The 16,692-nt window shown below is 41.6% G+C and overlaps 1 protein-coding gene across 2 annotated transcripts in view; it reads right to left on the bottom strand.

Annotated features, from left to right (window-relative positions):
• Positions 1–16,692, bottom strand: part of LOC127418315 (glycine receptor subunit alpha-4-like) — a 67,910-nt gene that overhangs the window by 31,836 nt on the left and 19,382 nt on the right. For both annotated transcript variants that reach the window (XM_051658861.1, XM_051658862.1), the window contains exon 2: positions 570–703. In XM_051658861.1, the coding sequence (XP_051514821.1) occupies positions 570–703 (134 nt within the window). The remainder of the gene's footprint in view (positions 1–569; positions 704–16,692) is intronic.

The raw sequence follows: 16,692 nt of genomic DNA, 5'->3' as shown, positions 1-16,692 counted from the left end.
TCAAGGTGATCCACAGACTGGGGGCGCAGGTGGTTGTGGCTGAATGTCTCTCCAGAAATGGGGGGGGGGGGGGGGGGGGTTGGCAGGCCGGATGTTGCCCCGGCCTGAGTCAGCGGTGAGGGTATGTGGCATGGGGGGGCGTGGTCATGTGTCTGTCTGTGGGAGAGGGAGAGTGGTAAGGCTCATCACCTGGGTTGTGATTAACACCTGTCTCTCATTATAGTGATGTGGAGGGAGAAAATACAAAAGAATCGTCCCGACTCAAACTCACCATTGGTTGAGCACATGTTGCTATGTTAATTGAGATGCTCAAACAAAGTGAGCAATATATTTGTAGCACCACAGAGGCACACGTTTACACTTTTAAGTAAAATCAACCTACAAATGGCTTGCATACAGTTTTCTCTGCATATTAAGCTGGGATACGGGAAATAATTTGAACGTAGAAAAAAATTACACACATCAGCTTTAGTTCCCAGAAACCACTACTGTTAATCTGCCTTCAGAGGCAAAACAAGTTAAATCCCATTAATCCCAACAAAAGCAGGTTTGTTTACTTTGTGTCGCACCTTTGAAGTTAGGTCTGATGCGAGCGTCATAGCCAGAGGTTCTTCCCATCAGCTTGTCCAGAAAGTCAGATGGGGACATAGGTTTTGTGGCTGGCCTTGTAGAAGACTTTATCTCCTCTTTACATGAGCCCAGTCTGCCAAATATAGAAAGAGGGAAATGGGAGGTAAAAAGGAATGTAGAAGAAAAGAAGTGAAAACAGGAAGAGAAAGATGAGGAAAAAGGTGATACACACAGTCACTAATAATGACAGAGAAAAGTGCCATGAATGTGTGGAACTCTTTTATAATGAGCTCTCCAAATACTGTATTCTCACCTGATAGTACAAAACAAAGACACAATGTGTCAAACATGAACCCTTTCATGTTTGACACATGTCAAGTAATCATGGGAAAGAAAAACGCCCCTAAACGTCTAGGCAGAGTGAGGCATTGTGTTTGACAGTGTGATGGCTCAATTGAAATTCTTTGAATGTTACAGTTAAGGAGAGACTGCTTTGATTCCAGTTCCAGCATGGCTCAACAGTGCCCAACAGCCCTGCCAGGCCAGAGTAATGATCCCAGAGCCTAGAGACCTGGATTCGGTTGGATCTTTTTCTCACTTGCTTCTTCAAAAGAACTGGTTTCTCCCAGTGTTTTTGATTATGAAGGTATAATAGTGCCTAAATGATTTGCATGCACAGAGTATAAAACAAGTTGCAAGCATAAGAAAAAAAATATTAGCAATAATTGAATGCTTTGCATAAGTGTAATTCATGTGTTGTGAATCTGTAATAGCGTATTAACACAAAGTAAATTTGGTTTGTATTCTTCTGATTATCTTTTTTTTTTTTTTCGCACTTACACTTTTGGCACTGTTTTTGTGCCTAAACGTGGCCAAAAACATTGCAAACCTGCAATCAGCGATATGCAAGCAAAGAAAGGGTGTAATGAACAGCTCAACAGATTGACTCCTGTTGTGTCAATGATAGAATCAGTCTGTATGTGAAAATAAACTACTGCAAACGTGTAAATGACTTGTGTTTGTGGCATAAATATTTTCCAGAAATAATCTGATTCTTCCGTGGAACCCGACCATTCCGTCTTCCCTTTGTTGCGTTCATACTTTTGGCACTAATTTCTCACTGAAGGTTTCACAAGTTCAAGGGGGAAGGCGGGACTACCTGCTTCTAGTAACTTCTAGTAGTATGTATTAATATTTCAGTTTAATATTTAAGAGAGGAGAGATACCTAGAGGAACGATGCTGAGCCATATGAAGAACAAGTGGTCTGTCACGTTATCAAACCAATCAGGTCAGAGTAAACTGGTCAATGAAAACCTCATTTGATTGGTTACTAGAAGCAGGTAGACCCACCTTTCCCCTTGTGCTCGCAAAACCCTTTTCAGTGAGAAATTCTTGCCAAAAGTGTGAGCGCAACAAGGGGAAGACGGAATAGTGTATATAGGATTATTTCTAGAAAATATTTATGCCACAAACACAAGTCATTTACATGTTTGTAGAAGTTTATTTTCACATACAGGCTAATTCTATGTGGTCAATCTGTTTTGCTGTTTATGACACCTTTTCTTTGCATGCATATTGCTGATTGCAAGTTTGCAGTGTTTTTGGCCATGTTTAGGAACAAAAATAGTGCCAAAAGTGTAAGCGCGAAAAAAAAAAAAAGACGTCCAAATAATAATAAGACCAAATTTACTTCGTGTTAATATGCACTTACAGATTCACAACACATGAATTACACTTATGCAAAGCATTAATGTATTGCTAATATTTTTTTCTTATGCTTGCAACTTGATTTACACCTTTACAAAACGTTCTGTGCACATGCAATTTATTTTTACGCTTGCAATTTGATTTACGCTTTCACAAATCTTACTCTGTGCATACAAATCATTTAGGCACTATTTTACTTTCATATTTGATGCAATTGTTAGCAGATGAGTCATGACCCCAGTGTCTAAAGTACAGAGCCATCACATCAGACCAGTATTCAAAAAGTGGGGAAGTACAGAATATTGTTTTTGGTGTCTGCAGTGTTGCTCCGAAAAGCTGCTCAAATGAAAAAATATATATATATATAACTAAATTCAAAACAGGCAAAATATCCAATTATGAAAGATGAAATAAATGTTTTTGTACAGATTGCAATTTACTGTGTGTGTATCACAGAGCCACCGAAAACTGTGCTTGACAGCAGTGCTTTTACTTTTCATATGCTGTTGATTACCTACATCGCTGTTTCAGTAACAGGCCTTTTGTTTCAAAGTCCCGCCCATTTTAGAGTTAGACCAGTCATCATATAGAGATGCCAGGACAAAAATACATTGATTCATTGATTGATAAAAAATACATTGATTGAAAACGCAATGTCCAATGAGCAATCAGATGTCAATCCAATGCAAATAACAGTCACAAAGCTATCATAGAGTCACAGAGAAGCACAGCATCTGGGTGGGGACCCAAAATTACACATTTAGAGCCTCTTGTCCAATGAACATCGATCTTTACTCCCCTGAAATCTAATGGTACAGGTACCTGCCACAGTGTGTTTTCATGCACTATAAAAGTTACATTTCTGTCAGACTAAAACAATAATTCATTAATAATTTGTCAGTTATTCATGACAACACGTTAGTCTTACTGGAATCATTCCAGAACTAACAGACAGACAATGCGATTGTAGTTTGGTTCCGTCCAGCATGTATACATGTCAATTGGTCCACAATACTGTAGGCCTCGGCGTTATGCACATGCTTGGAGAAACAGAGGTGCCACGGGACGTGTATTTAACCCAAGAAGTCGAATGCAACACATATTGTAGCAGAGAAGATGAGCAACAACAACACAGTGTGTTTCATTCAGAAATGATCGTCCCTACAGTATGCCCTACTGTATTCGCTTGAAAGACTTTACCATCCACTGTGACAGCTTTAGAGGGCTGAAAAATAAAGATTATTTCACACCTGTGACACATTAATGTGCCTCTAATTCTAATTCTTTTGTCTTCATTCTGCCTACTGATTAATCCTCTTATCTGTCTCCCATAGTAACACTCATATCAAATATGTAAATGTACAGTATATTACCCATCTTTGCAGTGGCTTCAGATGTGTTTCTTTAAAAAAAAAAAAAAAAAAAGTATACAAAGCTTTGATCTTGTTCATGATCTTACTTGGACTATTTTAACAAATTCCATCATAAAATACAATAAAACAGGTTAAAGTGCATACTTTGGCCAAGGTGAGCACGCTAGCATTTGCATTAGCACCATGAATTCTGAATGTGAAATTACAAATTACGCTTTATTTACTGCATAAATATTACTTTCAATTATCATCAAGTGGTTATTACAGCTTCTTTTACTGATCTCATGTGGATTCCATTCATTATATGAGACAGAAAACATGATATTGAGTATGCAGCCTGAAGCAAATGACAGGTACAGATAAAGAACTATTCAATACAGACAACAAAACTTCAATACCAGCAATCACAAGGAAAATATTGACAAACAAAATATTTTGTTAATGAATATATTAAACTCGTCATTGACACATTTCTAACTAAATTCTAGAGAAGCTGTGGTTCATGTGTCATCCCAAAGCAATTGCCAATGAAAAGGACTGTGTGATCATTTAGTCTTTCTCAGTGTTTTTACTACATAAAATGCTCTCTTTTTACTCCTAGCACTTTATAAAGTTTTTGGATTGGAGAGTGAATTTTAGTAGAAGCTCCCAGGTGAATCTCTGTACTTGGCTGGTGCATGGTTTATGGAAAAAATGTGTAACCAAGGGGTGTGTTTTTTTCAAAAGCCATGGAAGATATGAATCTCTCTTGGAGCGAGATGAAGTTCAATATGGGTTTATTGTTTAAATTTGCTACACAGGCTCCAGGGTTTCTTCATCATCCAGTAGAGTTTAACTGAAAAGAGCTTGTTTATCCCAAAAAGAAGAGAAAGGCTTCTAAATGAATCACTCGCTTTTATTCATGTGTTCCACCTTAGAAAATCTTGTTTGTGTTCACATTCCAGCTACATTTTTCAGCAGTCTTTATTATGAGACCATGCTAGAGCGGAACATGCATTTTTAATGAGTCACAGGAGAGAGGAGGCAGTGATCGAGTTTGTTTCTCAACCTTCAATTTCTGACTCACGTTTGCATCCAAATTCCATCAGCATCAGACTGTTTACAAACCTCACAGCTCCACTGCTGGTACGTGCAGCAGTACCAGGTTCATATTTAAGTCTCTCTGAACTTGGAGCTTCATTCCATTGAGCTTATTGCCGGAGGGTGCTCTTTACAGGTAGGCTTTCCCTGTTCTCACTCTTTCTTTCACTAACTAGGAGAGAAACTATAATGAACCAGATTTTCACCCCTTCCTCCTCTTCACTTTCACAATCCCGCTTTCTCTGATTCACCAAAACAATAAATGTTCTTCCTAACAGCACAGTGTATGACGGACAGATGCTTACATATAATTCCCAGTAAAATGGTTTATACAATATGTGGCTCAGGCGCATGAACACGCATGGCAAAATGCCATGGCAATGGTCTATTGCTTCTGTCTGTGCTGGGTGTAATCCATAGTGTCCATAGTAATTAGCTCCACTTCAAATATTCCAGAGAGATTCCGCAGTCACATTTGAAACACACCAACTTGCCATATCAGGCTTGTAATAAGATTGCATTCTCTGTCTACATTTTATTATATAAATTGTAAAGCCATGAGTAGGTGAAGTGGTTTTAATGCACATTTCACAGCACATATTGTTGGTGTCTGTAAAGACACAATTAAATTGTTCTAATTATGTCAAGTGGGCAGAGTCCAGAACCATCCCTGTAAAAATCGATATATCAGCAAAGAGTGACAAAGGAGCAAATCGATAAGTTGGTGTAAGAAACAAATCGATAATTAAAATTGTATTAACTTTAAAAAAATCGCTTTCTGCCAGCAGTCGACACATCACGAGAGAAGTTCGAATCGCGCGCTTTGTATAAAACAGGGGAATGAACGTCATGTGAGAGGTAGTTCATTTCAAACAGCATCCCAGCGCTGGCCAGAAGCAACGATGTAAAGTTTAAAACGTTTTCATTATCGTTTTGTTTCTTACAACAAACTATCGACTGGAGTCGTTTGGATTACTTTTATATCTTTTGGCCGTCAAATAGCCAGCAGCTTTATGGCACCCATTTACTTATATTATAAGGACCTACAGAGCTTCAGCATTTTTCTGAGCATCTTAATTTTTGTTTTGCCGAAGAAAGACAGTCATACACATCTAGGATGTCATCGAGGTAAGTGAATAATGAGAGAATTTTCATTTTTGGGTGAACTATTCCTTTAATAAGGATTATTCCTACCATCGGGGCATTTCAAATTTGAAGTATCATCTACTTTCAGCAGGGGGCAGTAAGCGAAACTCCTACTGTTTAGGCTGTACAGAGAACAAACTACACTCAGTCTTGCTTGACACTAGAAACACCACAAGATGAGGTCACATTCAACTGAACAGAGCACAATTCCGAATGCAGGGATCTCGAGACGTGTTTTCCAAATTTTTAAAACTACGTTTAACTTGACACAGTGACCTAAAAAGGCTGTGTTTATGATGCAACGCAAACCAAAATGAGATGCTCCAAAAGTGTCGCCTGTATACATTATGCGTCCTCAGGGTTGGGAGGGTTACTTTTGAAATGTATTCCACTACAGATTACAGAATACATGCTGTAAAATGTCATTTGTAACGTATTCCGTTAGATTACTCAAGGTCAGTAACGTATTCTAAATGCTTTGGATTACTTCTTCAGCACTGGTAGATTTTTTCACTTGTTTTGACTATAAAAACTCTGCCAGTACAGTAAGACAAAATACACATGTTAAAAATACATTCTCTGAAAAACCTAAATATTTTATGCAGTGTTGTTTCTAAAACAAGATAAATCAAACTGATCTTGTTTGAAGTATTTTTTTAGATATTTTTACAGGAAAACAATAAAACAATTATTATCAAGAATACAATGTTTGTCTTAATATCAAAGGTCATACTAGAAAAAAAGAAATTATGATCCAACGTGAATTTTCTTGATAAAAAATATGATCGTGCCTGGTAACATGTGCATGTAAAATGGCTAGAAATAGCATTTTAGCTTAGCTTAAATCTGACAATTTACACAAGCTTTATTTCTATTTCTTCTGCTCCAAACTTACTTCAACTTAATGTAACACATCATAAGAAAGTGTTTCACTGCTGCACTTTGGATTGCATCATTTATATGTATAAATGTTTTCCATCTGAAAAGACTAAATATTAAATGAAACAAATGACAATAAAATGCAAAGTAATCTCTTCAGTAATCAAAATACTTTTTGAATGTAACTGTATTCTAATTACCAATGATTTAAATTGTAACTGTAGTGGAATACGGCTACTTATATTTTGTATTTTAAATACGTATTCCTGTTACATGTATTCCGTTACTCCCCAACTCTGTGCGTCCTAAGGAAAACCCTTATTTTAAATCTATTTTGGACAGGTTGACGAATTTAATTACAAAATTGATTACTGTGGACTGTAGGCCAATGAGAGCTTATGTTCAATAATCTGGAAATAAATAATATTTAGATGTACAATGCTACTTTTTGTGTAGTCTCATCAATGCTTTACTCGTTTGCTACAATAATGTAATGCATTTTAATTATTTTTATTGTTATTAATAATATATATTAAATATTATATAGAATATACTGTATACATATACAGTATACTTAATCATTATATATTGAATTATTTTTATTTGAGGGCTTTTCTCAGCAAATATATATGTGATTAATTGCGATTATTTGATTAATTAATTGGCATCTTATGTCATTATTCTGATTAAATGTTTAATTGATCGACAGCCCTAATTCTAACAATTTTATAAGATAGCATTAAATTCAAAAGGTAAAACATCTAATAATGTGCTGTTGTAGTGGTTTGAGTATAGCACAAAACAGAATTTACAAGTGACTCCTTTTTGTTTTAGTAGCATTTTCCATACTGTCCCAACTTTTTCAGAATTGGGGTTGCAAATCATTACTTTTATTATAATTATAATTGTCTTTGCAAGCACACACACAAAAAAAGTCTGTCTGGAATATTACTGGCTTTATAGCTTGGGCAATATTTCAGTGCTTCATTTTTAGAGGAAAATTAAAAGACAAATTGCTAGAACAGTTATCTCTTTAATCTGATGGAAATATTGACACATAAAATGCAATCTCTTTTACTCTAATAAAATTTGCAGTGTTAGGAACGATTTCTTGGAATTGGTGACAGGAATAAATATAGTTGAAGATGACTAGCTGAAACAGAATGCTTAAATTTTTGCAATTGGATGTGAATGGTGTAATAAATCTGTCAGACATTGAATAGAAAATTTCACTGGGGTCAGGAAAAGAATTATTCACATGCATTGAAGGGATCAAGTTAACATGTCACATGTGGTTATGTGCAGTCTCTCATAAAAGAAGACTGTCATCAGTGTTCAGTTAAAAAGTGATTAATGAACTTCCTGAGAAACCATAATTGTCTGGAGGTTTAGGGCACTGACAATAGAGATCCATGTCTGTGTGTTGAATACATACATGTTTTGTTTTCTGTACTTCAGTATTTCATCTTTATATTTTTGTCATGACAAAATGAAAAGATTTATGACTGGATTTTACCCCCATGAGTTCTTAGTCATCAGAAATTGCTTCAAATCAGCATAACATATCATAGAATACCTCATTTTTCAACGACATCGCATAAAAGTTCAGAGATAGTACAATTAAACATTAGAATAAAATTTCAGACAGATCTAAGCTCATGCTGGGCCATAGCCTTCCGTAGCATTTAATGATGACCAGAACTTTTTTAATGTAAGCCTTGGGAGATGTCTGACCCCTGCATCAACTGTCATGAATTTATTATAGCTACCTTGCCAATTGCTCACATCATAGTATCTCAGATATAGTCCCACATGACAGAACTGTACCAACACAACAGTCCAGTCACGTAACTGTGTGAACTTTAGAGCTACTCATCAAAGCATGAGTGGAGTGTTCCTGAGGTGTTGAAATGCTGAGATAGAGAGTATAAGTCGCTTAGGTGATTCCCAAGATGGTTGCTGATAAACAAAACTACACTGTGGTAATAATGAAATGAAGAGCCAAAACATCCATAAAAGGAAACAGGCAAAATGTCATTGGACTAAAAACAAAGGAGAAAATAAACGAATGCACATTGGACTTGGTGATATAACTTAGAAATATACTGTATATCTCAATGTTTTTCTGTCTTTTTACAGTATTCAATATCTTGAATATCAATCTAGATTTTGATATTTAAATATTTGCACAGAAATGGCTTACAAGGGTGTGTGAACTAAAATATTCTAAAAACCTATTACAGTAATTCAAAATTGGCATGTTTTCTACATTGTCAATAAATGAGCATGAGTAATTACAATGAGCAATTTTCTATACCGTACACCAATATAACAATACATAGTAATAAACAGCAATATTTACCTACATACATTTTTACTAAAACATTTTAATATATGAAAAAAGTTAACATATTTATGTAATGAAGCAAACAAATTGATGAATCAAAATTTTTGAATGAACTGTTTTGAACTGATTCACAGAAATGATTCAAACTTATCAACTCTAACTGAATTTTGCTACTGATGTTAAATCAGAGATGTTATTATCATTCTCATACTCGTGAGTTGTGAGAAAAAGAAAGTTAATGAAACTAATTTAATGACAAAATCTTTAGGAAACTTAACAGCCAAATAAAAAGTGCCTTAAAATCATTGTAATATTCACAGTGTTGGACTATACAAATCAGCAGCTAAATATTTGCAGATATATTGTGAATATTCAAAATAGAGTGCAGCCCCACAGCAGAAAAAGAGTAATTAAAGGGATAGTTTACCCAAAAATGAAATTCCCCTCATCATTTACACATCCTCACTCCATCCTAGATGTGTATGACTTTCTTTCTGCTGCAGAACACAAATTAAGATTTTTAGTAGAATATCTCAGCTCTGTTGGTCTATGTAAGAGAATGGTGGCCAGAATTTTGAATGTACAAAATTGATATTAAGGTTGCATTAAATTAATCCATAAGACTTCAGTATTTAAATCTGAAGGGATATGATAAGTGTGGGTGAGAAACAGATCAATATTTAAATCCTTTTATACTGTAAATCTACACTTTCACTTCCACACAGAATGTGGAAGTGACTTTCACTTTCACATTCAGCCACCTACTGGTTGGGGCTGGTCATAGGTGGAGATTTATAGTAAAAAATGACTTAAATATTGATCTGTTTCTCACTCACACCTATCATATTGCTTCTGAAGATATGGATTTAAACACTGAAGTTGTATGGATTACTTTTTATGCATTATGTCCTTTTTGGACTTTCTGATTTCTGGTCACCATTCACTTGCACTGTATGGACCAACAGAGCTGAGATGTTCTTCTAAAAATCTTGGTTTGTGTTCTGCAGAAGAAAGAAAGTCATGCACATCACATGTAGTGCCTGTTTAGTTTCACTTTCACATCTGAAAATGAAAGTTAAAGTGGAGATTTAGAGTAAAAAATGACTTAATAACGTTCTGTTTCTCACCCACACATATTATATTGCTTCTGAAGATATAGATTTAGACTAGAGACGTATGGATTACTTTTATTTTTCCTTATGTGATTTTTGGAGCTACCAAGGTCTGATCACCATTCACTTGTATTGAATGGACCTACAAGACTGAAATATTCTTCTAAAAATCTTAATTTGTGTTCAGCAGAAGAAAGAAAGTCATACACATCTAGGATGGCATGAGAGTGAGTAAATGATGAGAGAATTTTCATTTTTGGGTGAACTATCCCTTTAACTGACAGGCGATGTCTGTGTCTGAAAGGCGATTGGCCCTTTTACCTGTAAGCTGGGACCTCCTTTTCTACACCCAACCATATTGTGTATTCCAATTTCTCCCAGGATTTTCCCAGGGTTTTTGCAGAAAGCGATGTTCTGAAACATCATGTAAACTAGAACGCTAATTTCTTTACGCTGCTTTAGGGATTAAGGGAAAGCGGTTTAACACACCTAAGTTTCTCTCTGAGAATGTGGCTTATGTGGTCATGTAAATGTATAAGTGGCATTCTGATTTGAAGAGTGAGCATGCGTGGAATAGAGAACATCATAGGATGAAGCCCAACAACAAGTCAACACAGTGGAAAGAATTCAACATTTCAGGGAGTACAGTGGGAAAATCACAAACACTATAAACTATACCCATTTATACACACCAATGTAAAATATCAACTGTCCCTCACATTCGCGTATGCGCTGGTACCTTGGGGAAATCCCGAAGTTTTACGTAAGAGGGAAACCCCACTACTTCATTGCAAATCGCTGCAGGTTGTGATAGAAAGTGAAGAAAACACACACAGCAACAACTCTGGAATATCTGGAAATAAACCAAAGCAACAGAGATTAAAATAGCAAAGACTTCCTTGGGTTCCCTGTTTGTTATTTACACAGGTGTTGCTGGAAAGTTATGTTGCTGTGGAGAAAGCTGCTTACTGACCGAGCTGCATGTATACAGGAGTAAAGTATACGCCACTTATACAGTGTATGTAAACCGGAACGCTGCTTTCTCGCAATAACCCACTTTCTTGCTTTAAGCTGCTTTGTCCATGTAACGTAGTCATTGATGAGAGAATTTTCGTTTTTGGGTGAACCAAAATCAAGATCCCTTTAAAGGGGACATGACATGAGGGATAACATTTTCTCTGATCTTTTGACATGTAAGAGTTCATTGTACTATGAAAACATACTGTACATTTGAGAACTTTCCTCCTCAATACAAAATGAGCATTTATTTAAACAAAGCTGCAAAAACGGCTCATTTAGATTTCTCCAACTTTGTGATGTCACACAGATGAATACATCAGCACATGACTGCCTCTACAGCAAGACATCAATGCCTACTTTACATTATCGCATCCTTGGTCCGTCCACTGGCGCTCAGTCAGAAAGGTGAAGAGGAGAGAACAAGACGGACCTAATAGGGGACTTACACAGGACACCTTCTGCCCATCTGGCCTATTTTTAAATGTTTTTCTACATAAACATGCAATAGACGAATGCCTTCGACCGTTGTCATGCATCTTGTGCCGCTTTTAAAATATGCGATGTCAAGTTATGACATCTTAAAAGGAGTGTATCTTGCTGTTTTGAGTAAACATTTTTGCAAGCTCATCTGCGCTATTTTTATTGTTGGTCTATATAAACATGAACTAGATGGATGTCTTTGATCATTTTGATGCATTTCTGGCAACGTGAGCCATGTTTTAAGAGAGGTACAAGATCAACTTTTAAAAATGTGTCTGTTGTGCTCCATTCCACTGCTGCGTGAGATGTCGCGCCTGTGAGGACATGCCTCTGTGCGTTGGTCTCTGTTGAAGCATCCCAACATCAGAAAATAGTGACTGAAGTTTAACAAAGTTCCTGCTCACATCAGCGCAGGATGGTACTGCATGTGTATGTGTTATGTTTCACCATGCATTGAACTATGTGTGTGCATCATGTGGATGTGTGTTCAGCATATTTCGGCATGGATTGTATGTGTGTTCAGCTCATTTCTGTGTGTATTATATGTTTTTTCGGCTCATATCAGTGTGGATTTATTGTGAACCAGTCACAGTATGGTTCAAGCATTGCAAAGGAACTGTTAATGAAAGATGGGGCTGTTAAAAACACTAATGGACCTGACTGCAAAACGTCCTGGTTACTTGCATAACCTCTGTTCCCTGATGGAGGGAACGAGACATTGTGTCGATGTAGTGACACTAGGGGTCGCTCTTGGGAGCCCAAAACACCTCTGGTCTTTGATAAAAGGCCAATGAAAATTGGCGAGTGGTATTTGCATTCCACTCCCCCGGATATACGGGTATAAAAGGAGCTGGTATGCAACCACTCATTCAGGTTTTGTGCTGAGGAGCCGAGACAAGGTCCCGGCCATTTCAGCAGGTAGTTCAGCATTGTGGCAGGAGGGACACAACGTCTCGTTCCCTCCATCAGGGAACGGAGGTTACGCAAGTAACCAGGATGTTCCCTATCTGTCACTCACTTGACGTTTTTTCGATGTAGTGACACTAGGGGTCCCTATACGAAATGCCGCAACTGGCTGAACTGTGTTACGTGAACTGGCGGTGTGTGACGGGCAGACCACTGTGTGCCTTGTAGCCAGCGCACCAGGCCGACACGTAACCTCCCCCAACGCTGTTATGAGTGTCAAATGGCCCTTTGGGGACAAGTCGACTGCCCAAAAGATAGAGACAGGCTAGCCCAGTCGTGACCTCTTATCCTCTTTTTTTTCCTCTCCCCAAAAATAAGGAATTAACCGAATGGGGCCACCAGGTCTACGTCGGAGGGGTGTCCCTCCCAAGGGGAAGACACCGTGGAGACCACACCCCACCCAGAAAGAGTGGGGGGGGGGGGGGTATTTTGAGTGGAAATACATCACGTGGTCTTGCCAAACTTTGTTGGAAGTATGTCATGTGGAGAAGTCCCATGGTAGGTCCTACCCTACGGGGGAGGAGTTTCTACAAACTTGGCCTCTGCCCAAGGAAGATGCAGTTTACCAACAGGGAAATGAATTAGCGGAAGATATACATCGCATGGGGTTACCTACGGGGAACCACCACATGCGGAGCACCTACCCCAGTACAGGGCTTAGTTAGCACAGGTACTGAGCCAGCAGCGAGTTTCTCCGCGAACTCGTCTGCCACAGGGATCGGAGGAAATCATCCAGGGAACACAGTTTGTGAACACTACTGGGAGTCAACAGCACACGTCTTCAGCTCAGGGGAGGTGAAAGGCGCTATGCGCAAGCGATATACCCGGCCAGCTGTTGCGAGGAGCGTGAGGTCCGAGAACCATGTCTGAGTGGGCCAGTAGGGTGCTACCAGGACGACCTGCTCCTCGTCCTCCCTGACCTTGCACAGGGTCTGTGCAAGTAGGCTCACTGGGGAAAACGCATATTTGTGAAGTCCAGGGGGCCAGCTGTGTGCCAGCGCATCTATACCGAGAGGTGCCTTGGTCAGGGTGTACCAGAGCGGGCAGTAGGAGGATTCTTAGGAGGTGAACAGGTCTACCTGTGCCTGCCCAAATCGATCCAAATCAGCTGGACCACCTGAGGGTGGAGTCTCCACTCTCCCCTGAGGGTAACCTGCCATGACAGCGCATCTGCTGCAGTGTTGAGGTCGCCCGGGATGTGAGTGGCTCGCAGCGACTTGAAGTGCTGCTACTCCAGAGGAGGAGACAGCAGGCGAGTTGTGACATACAACGGGAGCGCAGACCGCCTTGACGGTTGACATATGCTACTGTTGCCGTGTTGTCTGTCCGAACTAACACATGCTTGCCCTGGATCAACAGTCGAAACCTCCATAGGGCGAGCAGAATTGCCAGCAACTCGAGGCAGTTGATGTGCCAATGTAGCCGCGGGTCCGTCCATGAGCCGGCGGCTTTGTGCCCGTTGCATACAGCGCCCCAGCCCGTTTTGGAGGCATCTGTCATAACCACGACGTGCCTAGAGACCTACTCTAGGGGAACGCCTGCCCGTAGAAACGTGAGGTTGGTCCAAGGGCTGAAGAGGCGGTGACAGATCGGCGTGATGGCCACGCGATGTGTCCCGCGGCACCATGCCCATCTCGGGACTCGAGTCTGAAGCCAGTGCTGAAGCGGTCTCATATGCATCAACCCGAGCGGAGTGGCCACCGCTGAGGATGCCATATGCCCCAGGAGCCTCTGAAACAGTTTCATTGGAACCGCTGTCTTCTGTCTGAACGCATTCAAACAGGTCAGCACCGACTGTGCGCGCTCGTTCGTGAGGTGTGCCGTGAAAAGAGATGCTCTGAACCGGGAGGAGCTTGCTCTTTTCCCAGTTGACCCGAAGCCCTAGTCGGCTGAGGTGCGAGAGCACCAGGTCCCTGTGTGCACACAACACATCCCGAGAGTGAGCTAGGATTAGCCAATCATCGAGATAGTTGAGGATGCGAATGCCCACTTCCCTTAGCGGGGCAAGGGCTGCCTCTGCGAAGACGCGAGGGGACAAGGACAGGCCGAAAGGGAGGACCTTGTACTGATATGCCTGACCCTCGTATGTGACCCAGGGAACAAGGAAACCACTTTTGCTGAACTCTTGGGTACCGCAGCCACTTGGACATGCGGTGCAATTAAATGCAAAGGTAACAAAAGATTGGATGGAGTGGTCTGCTTACCAGCTCCAGAGCAGCAGGTTTCATCGTCCTTGGGTCGCCCATCTCAGGGGCACTTCGAAGCCTTTCGCGGGTTCTTGGCGGCCGACCGTGAGATGGGTGGAGTCTGCTTCCTACGGTGGGCTCCATGCCGGGGCCAGTCTATAGGGGCGGGCTGTGGCAGAGCCGGTACAGTCACCGCAAGGGGATGCCCTTGGCGACGAGCAGACAGGGTGCGGGATCTTGAGCTACATAGCCTCCGTCTGCTCCTTCACCGCTGAGAACTGCTAGGCAAAGTCCTCAACGGTGTCACCGAAAAGGCCAAAATGGGGGCACCAAGGAACCGTGCCTTGTCAGCCTCTCCCATCTCGACCAGGTTGAGCCAAAGGAGGCGCTCCTGGACCACCAAGGTGGACATCGCCCGCACAAGAAACCGCGCCGTGACCTTCGTCACCCGGAGAGCAAGGTCGGTCGCCGAGCGCAGCTCCTGCATCAACCCCAGGGAACTACCCTCGTGCAGTTCCTTTAGCGCCTTGGCTTGGTGGACTTGCAGGAGAGCCATGGCGTGCAGGGCGGAGGCGGCTTGTCCAGCAGCACCATAGGCTTTGGACGTCAGGGATGACGTAAACCTACAGGCCTTAGATGGGAGCTTTGTGCGCCCGTGCTAGGTGGCGGCGCTCTGCGGGAATAGGTGCACCGCGAGCACCTTATCCATCGGGGGGATTGCCGAATAGCCCTTGGCCGCCTCACCATTGAGGGTAGTGAAGGTGGGGGAGATGAAAGATCGGGACCGGGAAGTAAAAGGTGCCTCCCACGACCTTGTCAGCTCCTCGTGCACTTCCGGGAAGAATGGAACTGGGGTGGGGTGTGGCTGTGAGCGGCGCTGCGAGCCCAGGAACAAATCATCGAGCCGCGAGGGTTCAGGGGAGAGTGGAGGGTTCCACTCTAGCCCGACGCTTGCGGCTGCCCGGGAAAGCATGTCCGTCATCTCCGCGTCAGCCTGTGACTGGGCGACCGCACCCGAAGGGAGGAGCCCAGCTGAGGCTTCCGCGTCCAACTGGACGAGCCTGCTCTCCGATGCTGCGCTCGAGAGCTCATCACCTTCGCAGGCTCCGAATAAGAGGTCAAACTCGCCATGAGACGAGCCGGTGGACTCATCCGGAAGCCTGATCAGGGCAGGAGAGCGTGCTGGGGAATGGGAGGTCCGTGGGGGGATACCCGGTGGAGGTGGTCCCATTGGGGTCCCCAAATCGCCCCCAGTGCTAGCCGCGCTGGCCTCATACCCGTGGGTAGAAGGACAGAGGCGGGGAGCCTCTTCTTACGAAAGCAAGCCGCAACCGCATCGTTGCCATGGACGTGTTCTCGCAATGAGTACATGACCCATCCACGAACGCTGTCTCCGTGTGGGCAGTGCCCAGACACGAAAGACAGTGATCGTGGCCATCAGAAGGCGAGAGATAACGACCGCAACCAGTAATAACACAAAAACGGAAAGGCATCTTTAAAAAGACGCGTCTTTAAAAAGACGTTCCGTGTGTGCCGCTCTTTTAGAGAAATATACGCTTTTTTAGAATATACTCTTTTATTTCTGCAGTGCACCAGTGCAGAGGGGGGAGAAGCTGCTGAAATGCGCCGTCAGATCCAGCAGAGGTGAATGAACATCCGTGGGAATTCAGCTCAGTGAGCATCGACCGTTCAGCTCCGAAGAGAAAATCTGAATGAGTGGTTGCATACCAGCTCCTTTTATACCCGTATGTCCGGGGGAGAGGTATGCAAATACCACTCTTGCCATTTTTCATTGGCTCCCAAGAGTGACCCCTAGTGTCACTAC

Source organism: Myxocyprinus asiaticus, chromosome 27, assembly GCF_019703515.2.
Source record: "Myxocyprinus asiaticus isolate MX2 ecotype Aquarium Trade chromosome 27, UBuf_Myxa_2, whole genome shotgun sequence".
Classification (NCBI taxonomy): domain Eukaryota; kingdom Metazoa; phylum Chordata; class Actinopteri; order Cypriniformes; family Catostomidae; genus Myxocyprinus; species Myxocyprinus asiaticus.
This window is presented reverse-complemented; position numbering and strand designations above follow the sequence as displayed.